At 37.7% G+C, this 20,827-nt stretch overlaps 1 protein-coding gene across 9 annotated transcripts in view; it reads right to left on the reverse strand.

The window, feature by feature from the left end:
• The window catches only part of SYNE2 (spectrin repeat containing nuclear envelope protein 2), a 389,209-nt gene that overhangs the window by 241,674 nt on the left and 126,708 nt on the right, over window positions 1–20,827 (reverse strand). For all 9 annotated transcript variants that reach the window (XM_033187766.1, XM_033187774.1, XM_033187773.1 and 6 more), the window contains 10 exons: window positions 16,126–16,290; window positions 15,136–15,248; window positions 14,141–14,303; window positions 12,448–12,526; window positions 12,008–12,195; window positions 10,390–10,554; window positions 9,300–9,449; window positions 6,606–6,767; window positions 2,690–2,848; window positions 2,139–2,312 (listed from right to left, as the gene is read on the reverse strand). In XM_033187766.1, the coding sequence (XP_033043657.1) occupies window positions 2,139–2,312; window positions 2,690–2,848; window positions 6,606–6,767; window positions 9,300–9,449; window positions 10,390–10,554; window positions 12,008–12,195; window positions 12,448–12,526; window positions 14,141–14,303; window positions 15,136–15,248; window positions 16,126–16,290 (1,518 nt within the window). The remainder of the gene's footprint in view (window positions 1–2,138; window positions 2,313–2,689; window positions 2,849–6,605; window positions 6,768–9,299; window positions 9,450–10,389; window positions 10,555–12,007; window positions 12,196–12,447; window positions 12,527–14,140; window positions 14,304–15,135; window positions 15,249–16,125; window positions 16,291–20,827) is intronic.

Consider the following 20,827-nt stretch of genomic DNA (forward strand, 5'->3'; position numbering starts at 1 on the left):
GGGAGAAGCCAAGCAGGGTGGGAATTCACTCATTCACTCATTACACATTCTTATGGACCGGCTGCAGGTAAGGCACAATGCTGAGCTCCAGGGCCCTCCTCCGAGCGAGGCCTCCTGGAGGACTGCTAGATTTATGACCTGGGGAGACACCTTTACCTGTATGCTAGTCATAGCTGGGAGCTCCCACTGCCTGTGTGTGCATGCCTACCAGGACAGGGATCTTGCTTCTGCTGTGAAAGTGTATCCACTTGACTAAATGCCATTGGCAAAATGCGGGAAAACCAAAAGGAAGAAGGTCAGGGAGAGGAAAATGGTGTGAGAACTGACACCTCCAGCCCTTCTCTGGTAAAGGAGCCAAGCAGCTGGGCACAGTGGCTCACACCTGTAATCCCAGCACTTTGGGAGACCGACTTGGGAGGATCACTTGAGGCCAGGAGTTTGAGACCAGCCTTGGCCAACAGAGTGAGACCCTCTTCCTACAAAAAAATTTTTAAAAATTAGCGGGTGTAGTGGTGTGTGCTTGTAGTACCAGCTACTTGGAGGCTGAGGCAGGAGGATAGCTTGAACCCAGGAGTTGGAGGCTGCAGTGAGCCAAGACAGCACCACCGCACTCTAGCCTGGGTGACAGAGTGAGACCCTGTCTCTAAGAAAAAGAAAAAGAAAAAGAGGAGCCTAGGAGCCTCTATTTTTTTTTCCTTCTCTTTTTCCTGACCAGACCATATCTACCCACCTAGAATCCAGCCTCACCATCATCTAAAACAACGATTCATTCTTAAGGTCAATTTAGTACTTTCAGGAACCCGGGAGTAAAAGTGGGAATAAAAGACAGAGGGAAGTGGTTGAAGGTAGCAGCTAGCAAAGTGCAAATGGCATGAGATCAAGCAGACAAGGGCTACTAAGGTCACAGGAAAAGCAGCTGAAATGACTGATAACAGCGGCCCAGCGTGGTTAGCAATCCAGAAAGCCAAAATAGGGTTGAGGCCCAGAAGACAGACGGAGGTCGTACGAGAATGAAGAGAGGCTCCTATGGGGCGCCCTTTCATAAAGAGTAGGAGTAGGAATGGGCCACTGCCTTCCTGAATCTTTATTTCCCCCAAATGCCCAGCTCATTTTAAGTGTTCAATAAAGTGTGCTAAATGCTGAGCATGAATGAACAAAAGAGCTGGTATTACTCCACCTCTCCCATTTGCTCCAAGGTAGAGGCATTTAGCTTTGCTTCTAATTCCCCCAGCACCTCCCACTATGTCAATTAATAGTCTCTGGTTTGGTGACATCTTAAGTTGCAACCTCAGCCTATCAAACCATAAAAATTAACCTGAACCTGTCTCTATACAAAACATTATTAGGTCTTTAACTACAGATAAGCATGTTTCCATGAATAACTTTTATCAAAGTATTTTAATAATAATGGTTTTTTTTACATTCAAGAATGTATACAAAGTAATTTCATATGCCTTATTTTCACTTAAAGCCTCACAACAAATCTGACAGGCGGATAGGGCTGGAATTATTATGCCAATTTTACAAATTAAAAAGCCAGAGAAATTAAATTCTGGTTCAATGTCATAGAGTCGGCTGCACTCTTTATACCATATCACTGAGTACATTCAGCAGATCCACAGTAAAATTTGAATTAAAAAATTCTATACTTCATTGGCCGGGCACGGTGGCTCAAGCCTGTAATCCCAGCACTTTGGGAGGCCAAGATGGGTGGATCACGAGGTCAGGAGATCGAGACCATCCTGGCAAACACAGTGAAACCCCGTCTCTACTAAAAAATACAAAAAAACTAGCCGGGCGACGTGGCGGGCGCCTGTAGTCCCAGCTACTCGGGAGGCTGAGGCAGGAGAATGGCGTAAACCCAGGAGGCAGAGCTTGCAGTGAGCTGAGATCCGGCCACTGCACTCCAGCCTGGGCGGCAGAGCGAGACTCCGTCTCAAAAAAAAAAAAAAAAAAAAAATTATATGCTTCAATACTTACGTTTAGTAACCTCAGAGGAACGATACATAATACTGGGAAATTCTTTTTAAGTTATAGTAACTCAGTATATAATTACTGTGAAGGAAACATCTTGATTTCAAACAAGATAGGCAGTTAACAATAAATGTCCTACATTTGATGGTTGAAAAGATTCCCACCTTGTATTTTGAAATGAGTTGACCAGGGCTCTCTCTTTGCCCCAGTAACTGCTGAGCCCTTGTCATATATGATTCAAGTTCCTTCTGGGATTCTTCCATCTTCAGCCTGATGTCCAATTCTGGTGAAACGTCGGTTGAGTTCTTCAACGCTGCAACGAGTTTTACCACATTGATCTTGAAGACAAAAAAATTCTCAAATTAACACGGGGACCAATTCTTAATAAATTATTAAGTTAACAAATACTTTGACCACTAGACAAAATATTTTCCCACTAGACAAAGATATTTAGATATCTATCTAAATTATGATAAATCTATCTAAATTATGATAAATCTATCTAAACGTAGATATCTAAATTATGATACTTATATACTATGATACTTATATTTTCCGACATGCTCTAAATTATAAAGAAATAAAACATAAAGCAAAAGTAATATTTTACAAAACATTTCCAAGCTACAGGGCTATCACTCCCCTTCACTGCCCACCCAGTGACCCCTCAGTTTTAGAGAACAGAATTACTAAATAGTGAATATTAAAGAGAGACCTGGACTTTCTCTTTAGCTTCTTGAATCTTTGCCTGAAGCCCAGTTGTGAGAACATGTTGAAAGGACTCCTGGCTTGAAATATTTTGTATATCCATTTGTAACATATCTTCAGTTCTTGCCATAAGCTCATCATACATAGAGCCTTTGGCAATAAGATGCTATTAAAACAAATTGAAGTGAGATCACGATAAACATTCTTCTTATATGTTAAACATTAATCAAAACAATCTCAGGAAACCAAAAAAGTTCATTATTAATCCAAAATCAGGCAAATTTGCATTCTGAAAAATGATATTTTAAGGAGTCATTTTGAAATTTCATATTGATAAAATCAGATTCTGAACATGTTTTATAGATTATTCTTTATACAGTAAGCACTTCAATAAAATAAAGAATAAAAGTAATACAATGACAATAGAAAGAAAGTTGAGACAATGGTAATAAGTCTTAAAATGAACTTGTTCCATGTCAAAGTAGTGGAGAGGAGAATTCAATAAATGTTACTGGAGAAAATAGCCATTGGAAAATAATATTTATACATCATAACAAAAATAAATTCCAAATGGGTCAGAAATATGAAACCACAAAAAGAAGACATTATCCATAAAAACGAATCTGCAGCCAGGTGCAGTGACTCACGCCTGTAATGCTAGCACTTTGGGAAGCTGAAGCGGGCTGATCACCTGAGGTCAGGAGTTCGAGACCACCCTGGCCAACATGGTGAAACCCCATCTCTTCTAAAACTACAATATTAGCTGGCCATGGTGGCACACGCCTGTAATCCCACTTACTCGGGAGACTGAGGCAGGAGAATTACTTGAACCCAGGAGGCAGAGGTTGCAGTGAGGCAAGACTGTGCTCCTGAACTCCAGCCTGGTTGATAAGAGCAAAACTCCATCTCAAAAAATACAATAAAATAAATGAAATAAAATAAAACTGGCAGTGGCTCATGCCTGTAATCCAAGCACTTTGGGAGGCCGAGGTGGGCGGATCATTTGAGGTCAGGAGTTTGAGATCAGCCTGGCCAACATGGTGAAACCCGACCTCTACTAAAAATACAAAAATTAGCCAGGTGTGGTGGCGGGTGCCTATAGTCCCAGCTACTTGAGAGGCTGAGGTAGAAGAATCTCTTGAACCTGGGAGGTAGAGGTTGCAGTGAGCCAAGATTGCAACACTGCACTCCAGGCAGGGCAACAGAGCGAGACTCCATCTCAAAAAAATAATAAAATGAAATAAAATCTGATCTGCTATCTCACTGCAGAAGGTCTTTCCAGGCCTAAGAGTAGGGACAGACATAGCTGCATAAATATAAAAACCCTGCAGTGCAAAATAAAATAAACAAAGTCAACAACTCAGCAAAAATATTTGACACAGAAATGAAAATGGATCACAATTCAAAGAGCTTGTATAATTCAATTTAAAAAATGCCAGGATCCCAAAGAAAATTTTGAAAATACAAGAACAGATAATTCACAGAAACAGATGTCTAATAAATATATGATCATTCAATATTACATGTAGTCAAATAACTACGCATTAAAACAATAAGGAGATACCACTTTTCCGTTCACAAGTTAGCAAAAAATAGTTTTTTAATTACAACTCATAGTGGCATGCAGATATGGTTTGGCTGTGTCCCCACCCAAATCTCATCTTGAATTCCTACCAGTTGTGGGAGAGACCCGGCGACAGGTAATTGAATCATGAGGGCAGATCTTTCCTGTGCTGTTCTCATAATAGGGAGTTGCCCTGCACAAGCCCTCTTCTCTTGTCTGCCGCCACATAGACTCGCCTTTCACTCTCCGCCATGATTGTGAGGCCTTCCCAGCCACGTGGAACTATAAGTCCATTAAACCTCTTTCTTTTGTCAATTGCCCAGTCTCAGGTATGTCTTTAATAGCAGGGTGAAAACAAACTAATATACATGGGTATTATAAAATAGAAGTTATAGTGTGTGATATCAACTATGTAAATGTTGATCTTATTTGTCTTGGGGCACTGGAATTAACAGTGATTTCAATTTTTTGAAATCAGCAAGTTCATTTATAGTTTCAATTTTTCCCTCTTTTAAATTATAAAACCAACAAAAAAGCTCATGTAATTAAAAAAACTGAAAAACAATAGAAAGGTACAGCATGTAAAAAAAATATTCATAGCCAGGCGTGGTGGCTCACGCCTACAGCACTTTGAGGGACGGAGGCGGACAAATAACTTTAGCCCAGGAGTTCAAGGCCAGCCTGGACAATACAGCAAAACCCTATCTCTACTAAAAATAAAAGAATTAGCTGGGCGTGATGGTGCATGCCTGTAATCCCAGCTACTTGGGAGGCTGAAGTGGAAGAATCACTTGAACCTGGGGAGGCTGAGTGAGTCATGACTATGCCACTGTACTCCATCCAGCCTGGGTGACAGAGCAGAACCCTGTCTCAAAAAAAAAGGAAGAAAATATTTATTTTATGTCTACCATGTATTAAGAGCTGGGAATAACACAGGATTAAGATAGACTCAGTTACTGGTATATCTCTACAGATATTTTTCTATGAATATAAATGCATTATATATAAAAACACAACTCTGTTTAAAAACCACAAATGAGATTACATTATCTCATTATCCATACAGTTTAGGAACTTGTATTTCTTACTTTAGAATATATCTTGATCCAATATTTTGATCCAATGAATATCTACTTAATTCTTTCTTAATAGAAATATATTTCAGTGTGCTTGTATGTTCACAATATTTTTTAAATTATTTTAAAAATTTTTTAATATTTAATTTCTACCTCATTTTTTTCATGAAAATAAATTCCAGATAGAGTGGATAAATAAATACTAAAAATAAAATCAGAAAAGCACTGGCAGATGAGACGGCATGATAAATTTATATAATATTTTCAAAGCAATAAAAACTGTCACACAATGAAAACACAAAATGCTGAAATACACACTTTTCAGAAATGTAGGCTTAGAAAAATTATGTAAATGTTCCTTTTTATTCTAGGAACTTCCCATCTTGTTGTAACTTATGCTCTGTAGGTTTTATAGCTGAGCTGGAACTCAGTAAAAACCTCAATGATAACTCCTTTCCCAGGAGAACTCAGTGATATTAAAACACACTCTTGCCTCATTGCCTTTCAATGAGTTGACTGCCTGAGAATAAAGACAGAATGGAGATCTAACAACATGAGTCACTCTGCCCGCATTGAGTAAGGAAAGGAGAGTGGCTTCATCAGTGGGTGAACTTTCAAAGCATAGATTGTATGATTTTTTTTTTTTTTCTAGAAGGAGTCTCGCTCTGTCACCAGGCTGGAGTGCGGTGGTGCGATCTTGGCTCACTGCAACCTCTGCCTCCCGGGTTCAAGCAATTTTCCTGCCTCAGCCTCCTGAGTAGCTGGGACTACAGGTCCATGTGCCCCCATGTCCAGCTATTTTTTGTATTTTCAGTAGAGATGGGGTTTTACCATATTGGCCAGGATGGTCTCAATCTCTTGACCTTGTGATCCACCCGCTTCAACCACCCAAAGTGCTGGGATTGCAGGCGTGAGCCACCATGCCCAGCCTGATTGTATAATCTCTTATGTGTACTCTGTACTGAGCTATATGAGACTGAACTCACTCATCTCTTCACTGTCCTCTGGTGCAACAGAATATTTTAACCCACATGTTATGACTAAGAAAGTAAGTCCAAGAGCTTAACATTCGTAGGTATTATCAGTGGTCTCCTAATCTAACCTCTGCTTTCAAGCAAAATAACAACAAATGATCCAGGGATAAAATCCATTCATTTTTTAAACACCCAACAAAGAAAAATAAAACTGTAGGCTTATTACTACTTACTTTAAAACTTTCTATTTATCTTAAAACATAAATGCGCAACCATGAAAGTACCCTCTTAATACTTTTACACTCATACCTTCAAAGATTCTTCCATTGAGGTGTCCACATTATCTTGATCCAAAACAGATTTGGCTTCTGCCTCCCAGATTTCCACTTGTCCAATGAGTTTTTCAACATCTTTAGCCACTTTTAGTTGCCCTGTGAATTCTTCATCTTCTTTTTCATGTTCTTCTCCAGCCTACAACATTCAAAATTACCACTGAAAATGTCAGCATGTACATAACAAAATGATTTTCCTTTTCAAAAAGTTACACCTGTAATCCCAGCTCTTTAGGAGGCCAGGGCAGGAGGATCGCTTAGGTTAGGAGTTTGTGACCAGCCTGGGCAACAAAGCGAGACCTCATCTCTTCAAAAAATTTTAAAGTTAGCTGGACATAACGGTGCGTGCCTGTAGTTCTACCTACTCAGGAGACCGAGGCAAGTGAATTGCCTAAACCCAGGAGTTTGGAGCTATGATCATGCCACTGCATTCCAGCCTAGGCAACAAAGCAAGACCCTGTGTTCAAAAATAAAAGATAAAAAAGTTACACCACTTTCTTTCCTGAAGAGTGCTAATTAAACATATTTTAACGACATAAGATGTCGTTCTTTGACAACAATAACTTTTTGTTTATATGAGGTCTCGCTTTATTGCACAGGCTGGAGTACAGTGGCACAATCACAGCTCATTGCAGCCTCAACCCCCCAGGCTCAAGTGATCCTCCCACTTCGGCTTCCCGAGTAGCTGGAATTACAGGTGTATGCCACTACGTCTAGCTAATTTTTTATATTTTGTAGAGATGGGGGTCTCACTATGTTGCCCACGCTGATCTCAAACTCCTGGGCTTAAGTCCCATCTCAGCCTCCCAATATGAGCCATCATGCCTGGCCAATGATAACACTTCAAAATAGTATACATCACTTTGCAAATTAAAAAGTTTGTTCAGGGTTTCTTACTTAATTATAATACCATTCCTATCAGATACTACTTTCTCCATTTTACATGTAAGAAGATTAAAGTTAAGTAAATTACAGTAAGTGATGGTAAACACATTTCTAAAACTCATACATGATTTAAATAAATATAGCTATTAGTAATGGTAGTTGTAAAATATCAAGAAGAAACTCAGAATCAAATTTCAACAAAATTAAATCTTTTCCCCATTAATAATCTATAGGTTAACATATTATAGCTTTACATGATAGATACATTATTTCTTAAACTATATGTTGACAAATTATAATGGCTTATATTTATGAAGTACACAGATACATTTATTTATTTATTTATTTATTTGCGATGGAGTCTCAGTCTGTCACCCAGGCTGGAGTGCAGTGGTGCAATCTTGGCTCACGGCAACCTCCACCTCCCGTGTTCAAGCAATTATCCTGCCTCAGCCTCCCAAGTAGCTGGGATTACAGGCACCCGCCACCACTCCTGGCTAATTTTTGTATTTTTAGTAGAGATGGGGTTTCACCATGTTGGCCAGGCTGGTCTCGAACTCCTGACCTCAAGTGATCCGCCTACCTCAGCCTTCCAAAGTGCTGGGATGACAGGCGTAAGCCACCGCTCCCAGCCCAAAGATACATTCTTAAAGTTGTTTTTAATCAGATCCCTATTTTATTTATTTTATTTTAAATAGAGATAGGGTTTCACTATGTTGCCCAGGTTGGTCTCAAACTTCTGAGCTCAAGCAATCCTCTCGCCTCAGCTTCCCAAAGTGCTAGAATTGAAGTCATAAGCCACCTTGCCTGGTCAAATCACATTTTAAATGTATCAGAAGACTCTAGTATTTTAAAGCACACTGCAAAAATTCAAATCTTTCCAGATTTTCTAAGTAGGCATTCTTTACGCTGGCACTCCATCATGCCAGTAGGTCCCAGTCAGTTTAAAAGTAGTTTAAGTAAAGCTGTATAAGTTATCACAAAGGTGGAATGTTTCCCAAGCCATAGGTATTATAGCTTACAAGTATATAATTTTTAATTTATTTTTTGTTCTTTTCCCATACTTTTTCCTATAAAGTCATCCTCCAAATTACCCAACAAAACAAGGAAGAAATAGAATATTTTCCTCCATTTTACAGAAAGGAAGCAAGACACACGGAGGCCAGGGGTTAGCTTAAAGGTAGCCAATTTCTGTGCACTAGTCAGAAGTAATCTCAAGAAAGTAACAACTCAATTTACACTGCTCAGAGTCAGGACTGCTCTGTGAGTCTTTGAGAGCACAGTAAGTGGAGTAAGTAACACTTTCATGCTAAAGACTTCATGAGGGAAAACATTTAAGCATTTTCCTAGGAAATGACCATACATTAAATGTTATCTAACAATTCACACATTTACCACCATCTTAACAGTATCTTTTCTTTCTTGTTTTGAGACGGGAGTCTTACTCTGTCACCCAGGCTGGCGTGCAGTGGCTCGATCTCGCCTCACTTTCAACTTCCACCTCCTAGGCTCAAGTAATCCTCCTACCTCAGCCTCCTGAATAGCTAGAACCACAGGTGCGCAAACACATGCCCAGCTAATCTTTCATATTTTTGGTATAGACAGTTTTGCCATGTTACCCAGGCTGATCTTGAACTCCTGAGCTCAAGCGATCTACCTGCTTTGTCCTCCCGAAGTGCTGGGATTACAGGCAGGAGCCACCGTGCCCGGCAATATCTTTTTTATTAATAGCAAATTTAAATTATTTCTATATGCAAGTGAAATATACAAAGGACGATTATTTTACCTTTATATGTTGATTAGAATTTTCAGGAAGTTCTACTGACATATCTGTTGAAAACTCAACAGTTGCTTTTTCTTCTTTAGATAGAATATTTCCAGAATTGTCAAAAGTGGGCTGATCCTGTTTTTTTATCATCAGTGGCAGGTTCATTTCCTATACAAAATTAATTTCATGAAATTTAATACTCATATTTTTATTTTATGCTAATATACATTACAAACAGGAAGTGGATGTAATATATTCAAATATATGTTTAGGATTAAACTATAACCATGTTATAAAATGTGAGCTTTTCACATAAAACACCTATGTCTCAAATTGTTAAGAATCAGTTGAAAAAATATTTTATAAAAAGTCTGCTTTTACGAGGCACTATGCTACATATAAAGATAAATAAGGCTCGGTGTATGTTCTCAATGAGCTGAAAATCTAGTAGGCAAAACAATGCTTGTTTTTCCTTCATGGTAAGTGAATTTTAACTAGACAGCTCTATAGTAAAAAGGGTTCAAGAATTAAAAGCTTTCTCAGGCATATACTCAAGAAAGGTTTAAGAATTGAAAGCGCTCTTGGGCATACACTCAAAGAAAACATGTGTCCACATGAATGTCCATAGCTGCATTGTTCATAAAAACCCAAAAAGTGAAAAGAATCCAAATGTGCATCAACTAGAGAATGGACAAACAAAATGTGGTATATCCATACAATGATTTATTATTTGCCAATAAAAAGGAATGAAGTACGATTACATTCTATAATATGGATGAACCTTAAAAATATTATGCCAAGTAACATAAGCCAGTCACAAGAGATCACATATGATTCCATTATGTGAAACGTCCAGAATAGGCTAATCTATAGAAAGACAGTGGATTCGTGGTTGCATAGGGCTGGGGCGGGGGGCATTGGAAGAAAATAGGGAGTGACTGCTAGGGTTTCCTTAGGAAGTAATAAAAATGTTCTAAATTTTTTATGGTAATGGCTACATAACTCTGTGCATATACCAGAAATCAATCAGTTATGACCTTACAATGAGTAAATTGTATGTTACATAAATCATATCTAAATAAAGCTGCAACCAATCAAAAGAACTTACAAGTTGAGTTTTTGAAACCAATTTTCTCCATCTTTTATTCAACCTTCTCAGTTCTTTAGAAATAGATGATCCAACCACATCATTGCTGACTTCGACTAAGAAATTTCCTGCTTCATTTAAAGTAGCATGTTCTAGATTCCACTGGGCTAGTGTCTCAAAGGGTACCTACACAACACACAAGCAACATACTATCTTAATGACATAATACTGTCTTTCTATTATGTATAATAAATGTTCACCAAGGCTTTTTTTTTTTTTTTTTTTGAGATGGAGTCTTGCTCTGTTGCCCAGGCTGGAGTGTAGTAGCGCAATCAAGGTCATGGCAACCTCGGCACCAAGACTAATTCTAAGCAACATTCCTTGCAAAGACTTTGACTTTCCCCTTAGAGGAGTCTGCCAACCCTGTTGGTCTAGCTCTTCACTCCTAAGTGCTAACTGGCGAGTGCCAGCTGTCTGTCATCACTCCTGGTCCTGGACTTTTAAGATGCATCTGATCTCTCTTTCCACATGGCTGATGAACTTAAAGCAGAGGTTTCCAAACTTGTTTAGTTCATGCAGCCTTAATTGTCTCATTAATTTTTTCAGAGAGTCCCTAGGCCAGAAATATTATCTAACAGTTCCCATTTTCAGTAGTCAGGTTCAACAACTTAGTAGCAGCATGGTATCCAACAGATGGATGTTGTTGTGTCTCCTTCAAATTTTAGAGTGTTCGGTAAGTTCTCTTAGTTCTCTCTGGTAGCTCAGGGTTTCTCAGCAGTTTGGGTATTACAACCTTAGAATGTTATTTTTCTCTTAGTTATGTACATTTTTATAGACAATCTTCAAAAGACAGAAGGACTGTTGGAAGACAAAGATTTGAAATTCTAGTACTAATACAGGGGACAGAAGTGATGACTCAACCCCTAAAATGCTCTTTTTTGCACTCTTACAGTTATCACAAATTTTACTTTAACACAAATAATCTATTTTCTTTTAATTTTAGTTTCTATTTTGGAAATGTTTAATCTGAAAGGCTATCTATAGCCATCTGCAACAGAAAAAAACAAATGAAAGAAAGAAAAACCACCTCAAATAATCATAGAACAGATTATTACATGAATAACACATGAAAACAATAATGAATTACATTGACAGTTCTTCCACACCCCTACACATAAGTTAAGGTATCTTGATTTTCCTCCTCTAGAAACTCAGGAAGATTTTAGAGCCGAAAGGTTTCAACCAAATGGAAAAATAAAATTTTCTAAACAGTAGTTTATTTTAACTGTGTCTATAAGCTACCCAGTATATTGTCTTATTTCCTCTCCAAAGAGCTTAGCAAAACATCTCGCAGAAGCTATGACTCCATATGTAAGTTATACCTTAAGAAACCTCTGTGTGTGGGAAGCGGGGGAGTGTATGTGTGTGCGTGACCATGTATAAAACCTATAAACCAGTAGAGAAACTGCCTCTTGGCAATTACATCGGGAGGAAACTAAATTTTTTCCAAGACCTTGAAGAATTTTCCAAAACACTGGTGTACTCTTCTCTGTTTTCTCATCTTTGGATTGAAAATGAGGGTCACAAAATAAAACAATTAAAAAATAAAATTGAGCAGATGCTATTAGACTGCAAATACCTCTTTAATTTCTTCCTTCTTTATCTCCTCAAAGCAAGCCCTTAGCAAGCGAAGGTTTTCCACATAAGTAGCCCAACATGCCAGCACTTTTTGTAGAGTGGACTTCACATTATATATTTTTTTTCTATACATACAAACATCAGATTTCACCATCATATACTGTTTACTAATATTCTGACATTCTCCAGCTACAATATCAACAAAACAAAAAAGCAATCTTAGAAAACAATTTTTTATTAATACTATTTTAAAATATTTGTATACTAATTGACAGTGGCAAAATAATATGTACTCTGACAATATTAAAAGTGAAAGCAAGAATTTTCCCAGGAAAACATGCACATAAAACTAATTTCTAAAACATTATATAGAAAGCACAACAGATAAAACATCATTGTTAAGTGATAGTCATTCCTCAAAAAGTAACTGAACTACTTTACCCAAATTCTTATAAATTTCTCCACATTTTTGAAAAGAAGTATCAAGTCGAGCTAGCAATTCTTTTTCTTCAATAAATTTCTGGGAAGAAAACAAAAAGACAGTTTTTACTTTTAAAATTGTGCCAAGAAATCCAGATAGAGAGATACAGCCATTCAATGAAGGACACAGTTACCTAAAATTTCTTTAGGGCTTTAATACTACATATTTGGTAGGAAAAGATGAAGAAAGATGGTGAAAATCTAGGAGACATAAGCTGGGTGTGAACATTAAATAGGTCTGACACCTGATAAAATTGATCTTAATGTGGTGACATGGTATTACAATGGTGTTCCTCTTGTGGAAAAAGGCAAGTTAAGTATTTATAGTAATTTCAGGATCTCCTACTTTGTACATTTTATTAATATTACATAATTGTGTCAGTTGCTCTTATTTCACATGCTTTATTAATATTGAGTACTTTTTAAAGATATATTAGAGTATGTTACAAAAAGATATCCATCACACAGAAACATTTCGGAAACTACCGTTAACCAAATTCTGTTATGGAAAAATACTAAGCTAATCCAAAATTCATATTTACTTTATATTTATGTGTGCCAATAGTATGAATATTTAAACAGAAAAATGAAAATTCAAGCAAGAAAAAGAAATAGAAATACTCAAAATCTAGCCCAGTTTAGAATGATGCTTCCTGTTTGGAAACTTATCGAGTGTTTAAGTCATAAATTGGAAGTAAATTTCTCTTTATCATTTTTAAAATTTTTACAACAAAATTTACAATCTTAGGTTTTCCTTTCCCCCTTCATTTCTTTTTTTTTTTTTTTTCTTTTTGAGACAAAGCACAATCTCAGCTCACTGCAACCTCTACCTCCCAGGGTTCAAGTGATTCTCCTGCCTCAGCCTCCCAAGCAGCTGGTATTACAGGTGCCTACAACCACGCCTGGCTAATTTTTGTATTTTTAGTAGAGACAGGTTTCACCATGTTGGCCAGGCTGGTCTCGAACTCCTGACCTCAGGTGATCTGCCTGCCTTGGCCTCTCAACTTGTTGGGATTACAGGTGTATGCTACCGCGCCCAGCCCCACCTCATCTCTAAAAGGACGGAAACAAAAAGAAGGACAAGGCCTAAATGTAGAATTGACATTTCTGTGATGCTGTAGTTTTAACTTAGATGTGACACACTTATATTTAAGTCACTTCAAACATTTTTCCTATAAATTAGAAGAGCTAAGGCCAAAAAGAAAGCCTCAAGACAAAAGAAAAAATGTATTGTTTATCCTAGCCAGTAAAATTTAGTAAGTTAAGATCAAAACGTTATAAGAAAAATGTAATTACTGCATGAAACTATGAATCTGAAAAGGAAACCAAAATTAACATTTCAAGTAAGTGAAAGAAGGAATTTTTAACGAAAAAAAAGCATGGAAATCCTTCAGATTATGTTAATAGACCTGGTTAACTCTTCATCTCCCTTGGGTAGTAAGTAGTGATATTTTCTATTTTTTTACTCTTTCGTATGCTGCTGTTTGACTCCCTGTAATTCTCTTCTCCAGGCAATATTTAAGCTAATGAAATCTACCAAGAAAACCCATCTCAAAACCCGAAGAGTTAATGGGAAATCGTGCCAAGGAAAAATGTAAACACAGCACCCAGAGATGGAGAAGAGTTGCCTAAGACACAAAATTAAAAAGCTTACATGCCAGTCTTCCAGCAATAATTCCACAGATTCTCTGCTCCCATATTTAATGTTCCAAATATCCAATTTTGATTTCACTTCATCTACCAAACCAAGAACTAAGCACGTGTAGTAATGAAATTCTAGAAGTAGAATAAATTTTTTCTCCAAAATGTTGTTGATTCTGGAAAACAGTGCAGGTTTTGGAATTTAACTTAATATTATTGACCAAATGTGAGAAATCTGTTCAGCATTTTAAAAAAGACTGAGGCTTTAACTCTTTCTTTTAAGCACATGGAACTCAGATGTATCATTGTCTTTTTCTTTTTTAAACACTGTAAAACAAATACTGTGACTAGATATAAAACAACTATTTCTAAGGTAAAAACATCAAACACAACATTTTCTGAATTAACTATTCCCCGATTGACAAATCCTGTAATAAAATGTTGATCTATGAAATATTTTACTAAATCTGAAAACTTCCATATAACTTAATGAAACTATAATCTAAGTTTATATATTAAAAGTTTTCATTATAAAGGCTAAACACCCTCTCACTATTCTAATAAGTTGCTTCTGAGTAATGAGAAAAGATAATCAATTAATAATCTCAATATTTATAGTATTTTACAGTTTATAAAGTGCTTTCATATCCCTCCTCCCATTTGATTCAGTTTCCTGGTGAGACCTGAACAGGGCAATTATCATTAACCTAAATTTACGAAGGTGGAAACATGCTCAAAAAGAGAGTGACTTATCCAAAACCAAGATACAGAGCTCAGTTTCTGAATGTTTTCCATCACCATATTCTAACATTCAATAAAAAAGGAGGTATGTTGGCATAATATCTGTAACGTTACCACTATATAAAATGTGAAGATACTGTTATCAATATTTAAAGGAGAATACTTGGTAAAAATTATCTAAAAATCTGTATTTTGTGGTCCCTGTAGTACCAGTTGTTACTCAAACGTGAATAGTACCAGCAGTTGTGAAATGGTAGTGTTACACACCGTCTTTTCATTTCCTCCAATTTGTTAGGTGGTACCAATGGCAAATGATTTTCATCTCTATTTTCAAAGGTAAGGAGAATGTTTGAATGATGCGCAAATCTATCCATCAGGCTCTGAAAAGAAATTCAGCATGACATAAACCATATTTATTGTCAAACACTGTATAATTAAGGGTTTGTCAATCTCACTTGCATTACATCTTTTTTCAAAAAAATTTTCATAAAGCCCTCCCCACAACCCACTTTTTTTCATTGTTTTAAGACACAGGGTCTCGCTCTGTCACCCAGGCTGGAGTGCAGTGGCATGATCATAGCTCACCACAGCCTGGAATTCCTGGATTCAAGGGATCCTTTCACCTCAGTTTCTCAAGTAGCTAGGTCTACAGGCACACAGTACAATACCCAGCTAGTTTCATTTTTTAAAAAATTTTCTATAGAGGTGGGGTCTTGCTATATTGCCTAGGCTGAAACTACCCCTTTAACTAAGATTTTGTGAACAAACATTTTCATCATAAATGTTTTAAATCTGAACATTTTACAGACAGGCAGACCATAGTTTCTTTAGTAAAACCATTATTACAATCTTTTATTTATTGGTGTATATTACATTCCTTTGTAGGCTCAAATACCATAAATCTCACATAATTTTTTTTATGCCATTTTAATGAGAACCCAAGTCTCTCAAATTTTAAATCAGGCTCCCCCTTCTTCACCCTCCCACCCCTTGACCTTTTTTTTGATCAGACTTTATTTATAGTTGCTTTAGAACTCTATCCTTATTTAGATTCTATCCTTATTGTTTCAATCTTAAACTAGTACAATGGTCATGAATGTAAAGTTATGTTCTAGGTCCCAAAAATCCCCAGAGGAATAATTGTAAACCATCCTCAAATATCCACTACTCTCCTTCTCTTCTTTTTAGGACAAAGTCTTACTCAAGAACAATCCCTAACAAAATATTTTTCTACATCTCTTTTTTTTCTTTTCCAACCTTGAATAAAGTCATTTTCTCTTGTATTAGAGTCATGGCTTGAGAGTGATCCTGGGAGGCTGACAAATCTTCATCCATAAGCTCTTCTACCTCCTGGAGCCAAGCTTCAGCTTGATGGAGGGGTGGGGGCAAGGCATAGTTTAGCTTTATTTTCCATGCATTAATCTGAAAAAAAAAAAAAAAGAATAAGAAGAAGAAGAAGAAGAAGAAAGAAGAAGAAGAAGAAAGAAGAAAGAAGAAAGAAGAAGAGAAGAAGAAGAAGAAGAAGAAGAAGAAGAAGAAGAAGAAGAAGAAGAAGAAGAAGAAGAAATTCTTCAGTAGAACTTTTCTAGTTTATTTCTTCACATACAGTATGTTTGACTCTTTGAAGTTTCTCTGGAAGCCAAGACTGATAAATGTGATCCATTATCATGGAAATCTTTATCAATGGGTAAATTTCTTAGTTCTAAATATCACTTAGCTACTTGCTGACCAGGAATATAATTTGTTCAAAAGTTGCAGGAAAAGAAGGCATAAGAAAAAACAAACGTTTTGATAAATCCACAATAAGATATGCCAGAAATTCAAAAGATTAAAAGCACACCTCTAAGCAAGGATAGACTATCCTACTGAATGACCATCATTTGAAATGCTGTGTGTCCTTGTGTGCTCTGACACTACAACTACACCTTCGATACAGATTTATAACTTCTCCCCCTCTAGCCCTAACAGTATATCCACGTGACATCTCTCTACCATATCTCCCGAACATCTGTCCTTCATGAAAAGCACCACCCATTCCCAAATCCAGGTACATCTCCTCCTTCCTCAGCCTCGCACCACTCCCTGCATGCACAAGCAGGTGAGAAACACACACTCTGACTGCTTGCTTCTCCAAATACTCGCTGTGTCTTCGCTCTCGCTGCCCCTGCTACCGGGATGTCCCCTCGGCAAGCACTGTCAAAACTCACTCACACATCCGTTCATTCACTCACTGGCCAAACATTTATGAACAAGCTATTGTGCTAAGAGCTGGAGATAAAGATACAGAAAGCTTCTGGCGTGGACAAAGGTCCACGTGATGGTTACCCATCATTTAATGCTATGCAGCAGTTAGGAGAAAATTAGATGCACAAACGCCAACATGGAAGCACCTTAAAATACACTACGCTCAAAAATAAAAAGAAACAACATATAACCTCAAGGGGACACAACTTAAAAATACATGTACAGGTAGGGTGCAGTAGCTCACACCTATAAACCCAGCACTTCAAGAGGCCAAGGCAGGAGAATCGGTTGAGCACAGGAGTTCAAGACCAGCTTGGGCAACATGGTAAAAACCCCATCTCTACTAAAAATACAAAAATTAGCCAGGAGCGGTGGTGCACACCTGTTGTGTGACCTATAGTCTCAGCTACTCAAGAGACTGAGGTGGGAGGATCACTTGAGCCCAGGAGGTCAAGGCTACAGTGAGCCGTGATCATGCCACTACACTCCAGCCTGGATGACACAGTAAGACCCTGTCTCAAAAACAAAATAAAACAAAACAAAAATACACACAAATTCAATCTATATTATGCAAAAACATAAAACATATTAAAGATATCAAAATTGTGGCTCAAGGAGAATGGAAAGAAGGTATGACTATAAAAGGAAATCAACACACAATTAAGCAAATGAATAAAAACAAGAGCAGGGTCCTGCCTAGAAGAGCAATTTAATACAACCCCCTATGTCAGAGTGTAAACCAGATAAATAAAAGCCACAGCTCTTGCCTGAACCACCTATCCAAAGCAGCAGCCAAGAACATGGTTACAGGAAAGTGTGATAAGTGATGTCACAGAGTCAGGCAGGCGAAGGTTGCAGTGAGCCAAGATCGCACCACTGCACTCCAGCCTAGACAACAGAGTGAAACTCTGTCTCAAGAGACATACATATATATATATATATATATATATGTGTGTGTATATATATGTATATATATATATGTGTATATATATATATATATATAGAGAGAGAGAGAGAGAGAGAGAGACATGGTGGATCATGTCTGTAGTCCCAGCCACCTGGGAGGCTGAAGTAGGAGAATCGCTTGAACCCAGGAGGTGGAGGCTGCAGTGACCCGAGATCACACCAGTGCACTCAAGCCTGGGCAACAGAGCGAGACTCCATCTCAAAAAAAAGAATGTGACTTTTTACACAAACTTACTGTTATACAGTTCGAATGTTTATCTCCTCTGAATCTCATGTTTAAGTTTGATACCCAGTATTGGGGCTGGGCCTAACAGGAGCTGAGTTCCCACAAGTGCTGGTTGTTGAAAAGCGTCTGCCACCTCCTCTCTCTCTCTGCCTCTCTCGCTCTCGCTTCAACTCTTGCCATGTGATTTCTATACACAAGCTCCCCTTTGCCTTCCACTATGAATAGAAGTAGCCTGAGGCCCTCACCAGAAGCAGATGCTGGTGCCACGCTTCTTGTACAGAAGCAGAAACATGAGCCAAATAAGCCTCTTTTAATTTATTTCATACTCCTATGAAGATCAATCACAAATTAAAATTTGTTTCACTCAACTTTCTCTAATAAAAAGTACTGGTCTTAAGTCTGTATTTTATCTTTCTGTTACCCAGTCTAATTCTACTAAATGCACTGTTTTTATTCTTTGAGGGTTTTTTTAATCATTATTTTATTGTAGAGACAAGGTCTCACTATGTTGCTCAGGCTGGTCTTGAACTCCTGGCCTCAAGCAATCCTCCTGCCTTGGCCTCCCAAACTGCTGGGATTGCAGGCATGATCCACCAAGCCCAGTTGAGTTATACTGTTTTTTAAACAGGCAAAAATTTGTATATCAGATAGATCACTTCAACATTAATTCATTCAAAAACATTTATGGGGTGCCCATCATATGCTAAAGCAAATATCTAAAAGATATTTAACCAAGTACCCAGGTATACAAAATGAGGACAAAGCTAGGTTCCTTTAAGGCAGTCAAATGGAACTGTTCATAAAATGAAAGCATTAGATATTACAGCTTTTCCATTTTGTTTTTTTTTTTTTTTTTTTTTTTTTTTGTCTTGCAAGTTTAATTTTCTCAAAAGACATATGGCAAAGATATTCTATAACTTTTTTTTTTTTTTTTTTTTTTTTTGAGATGGAGTCTCAGTCTGTTACCCAGACTGGAGTGCAGTGGTGCAATCTTGGCTCACTGCAACCTCCACCTCCCAGGTTCAAGCAATTCTCCTGCCTCAGTCTCTCAAGTAGCTGGGATTACAGGCACACACCACCACACCTGGCCAATTTTTGTGTTTTTAGTAGAGACGGGGTTTCACCACGTTGACCAGCCTGGTCTCAAACTCCTGACCTCAGGTGATCTGCCCATCTTGGCCTCCCAAAGTGCTGGGATTACAGGCATAAGCCACTGCACTTGGCCAATTCTACAATCTTAAATCATTAACTATTTGCCATTATGTCTCCAGATGAAAGAAAAATGAAAAAAAGTTATTTCATTATTGTAATTTTTTTTTCTTTTTGTTTTGAGATGGAGTCTCACCCTGTCTCCCAGGCTGTATATACCTCTGACACCTCTGCCTCCTAGGTGCAAGCAATTCTCCTGCCTCAGCATCCTGAGTAGCTGAGATTACAGATATGTGCCACAATGCCTGGCTAATTTTTGTATTTTTAGTAGAGACAGGGATTTGCCATGCTGGCCAGGGCTGGTCTTGAACTTTTGACGTCAAGTGATCTGCCCGCCTCGGCCTCCCAAAGTGCTGGGATTACAGGTGTGAGCCACCGTGCCCAGCCATTTCAAATAAACAAGTTAGCATAGACTTTTAGTGTGTCTAACTACTTGTACATCTGCCAAAAAATAAAACAGAAATTTGAAATATAATTGAGTTAAAGAGAGGCTAAGAGCAATACCTCTAGTTCAACTATTATTCTTTGCACAACCAAAAGACAGCTGCATATATTTTGAATTAAACCAAACCTGTTTTTTCCGACTCAGGGCTACACTCAATATTTATACAGCAGGCAGAAGAGGAAGAACAGAAGGCAATGTTTACCTTTCGCTCCTCTCCTTTCTCACTTAACACTTCCTTTCTGCAGTAATTACTTTTCAATTTGGCTGAAAATTTACATAAGATCTTAACAGGTCAAAATAACATAATGTTGCTATTTTCTACAGTAGGCTCAATATGAAACCATTTACTATGATGCTCTGAGAAATCTGTTCTCAAACTATTGAACCAGAAACTGCATACGTGGTTTCAACTTTTATGCCCTCAATGGCTTTAAAATTAGCAATGTCTCAATTTGCCACATCAAGAAACTGAGCTGCAGTTTACCTGACTGAGGAGTGAATTTTCAAGCTATTACCAATTTACAGCACTTAATCTTGCAAAATAGTTCTTTTTGTGGTTTTTCTCATTATTTGGGCAATGTTTCCATATTTAACAAAATCAGGCCAGGTCTCTGTGGTCTAGAACAGACTGAACTATACAGACAATATCTTCTTCATTGCCTTCCACTTTGTTGAGGACTTGTCACAGACAGGTCTTATCCTTCACAAGAGTCCGTTTCAAAGCGGTGATCAGAATAGAAACTGACAATGCAATAAGCACCACTACTGATGGGAAGATTCTAGGAGCTGCAAGTTCTTCAAAATTAGGTTGTCTAAAAGAGTGGCTCTTTTAAGCCACTAGACTGCTGTTTAATACTTAGTAAACGGTG

The sequence above is a fragment of the Trachypithecus francoisi genome, unplaced genomic scaffold (assembly GCF_009764315.1).
Source record: "Trachypithecus francoisi isolate TF-2019V2 unplaced genomic scaffold, Tfra_2.0 Lachesis_group3, whole genome shotgun sequence".
In the NCBI taxonomy this organism is placed as follows: Eukaryota; Metazoa; Chordata; class Mammalia; order Primates; family Cercopithecidae; genus Trachypithecus; species Trachypithecus francoisi.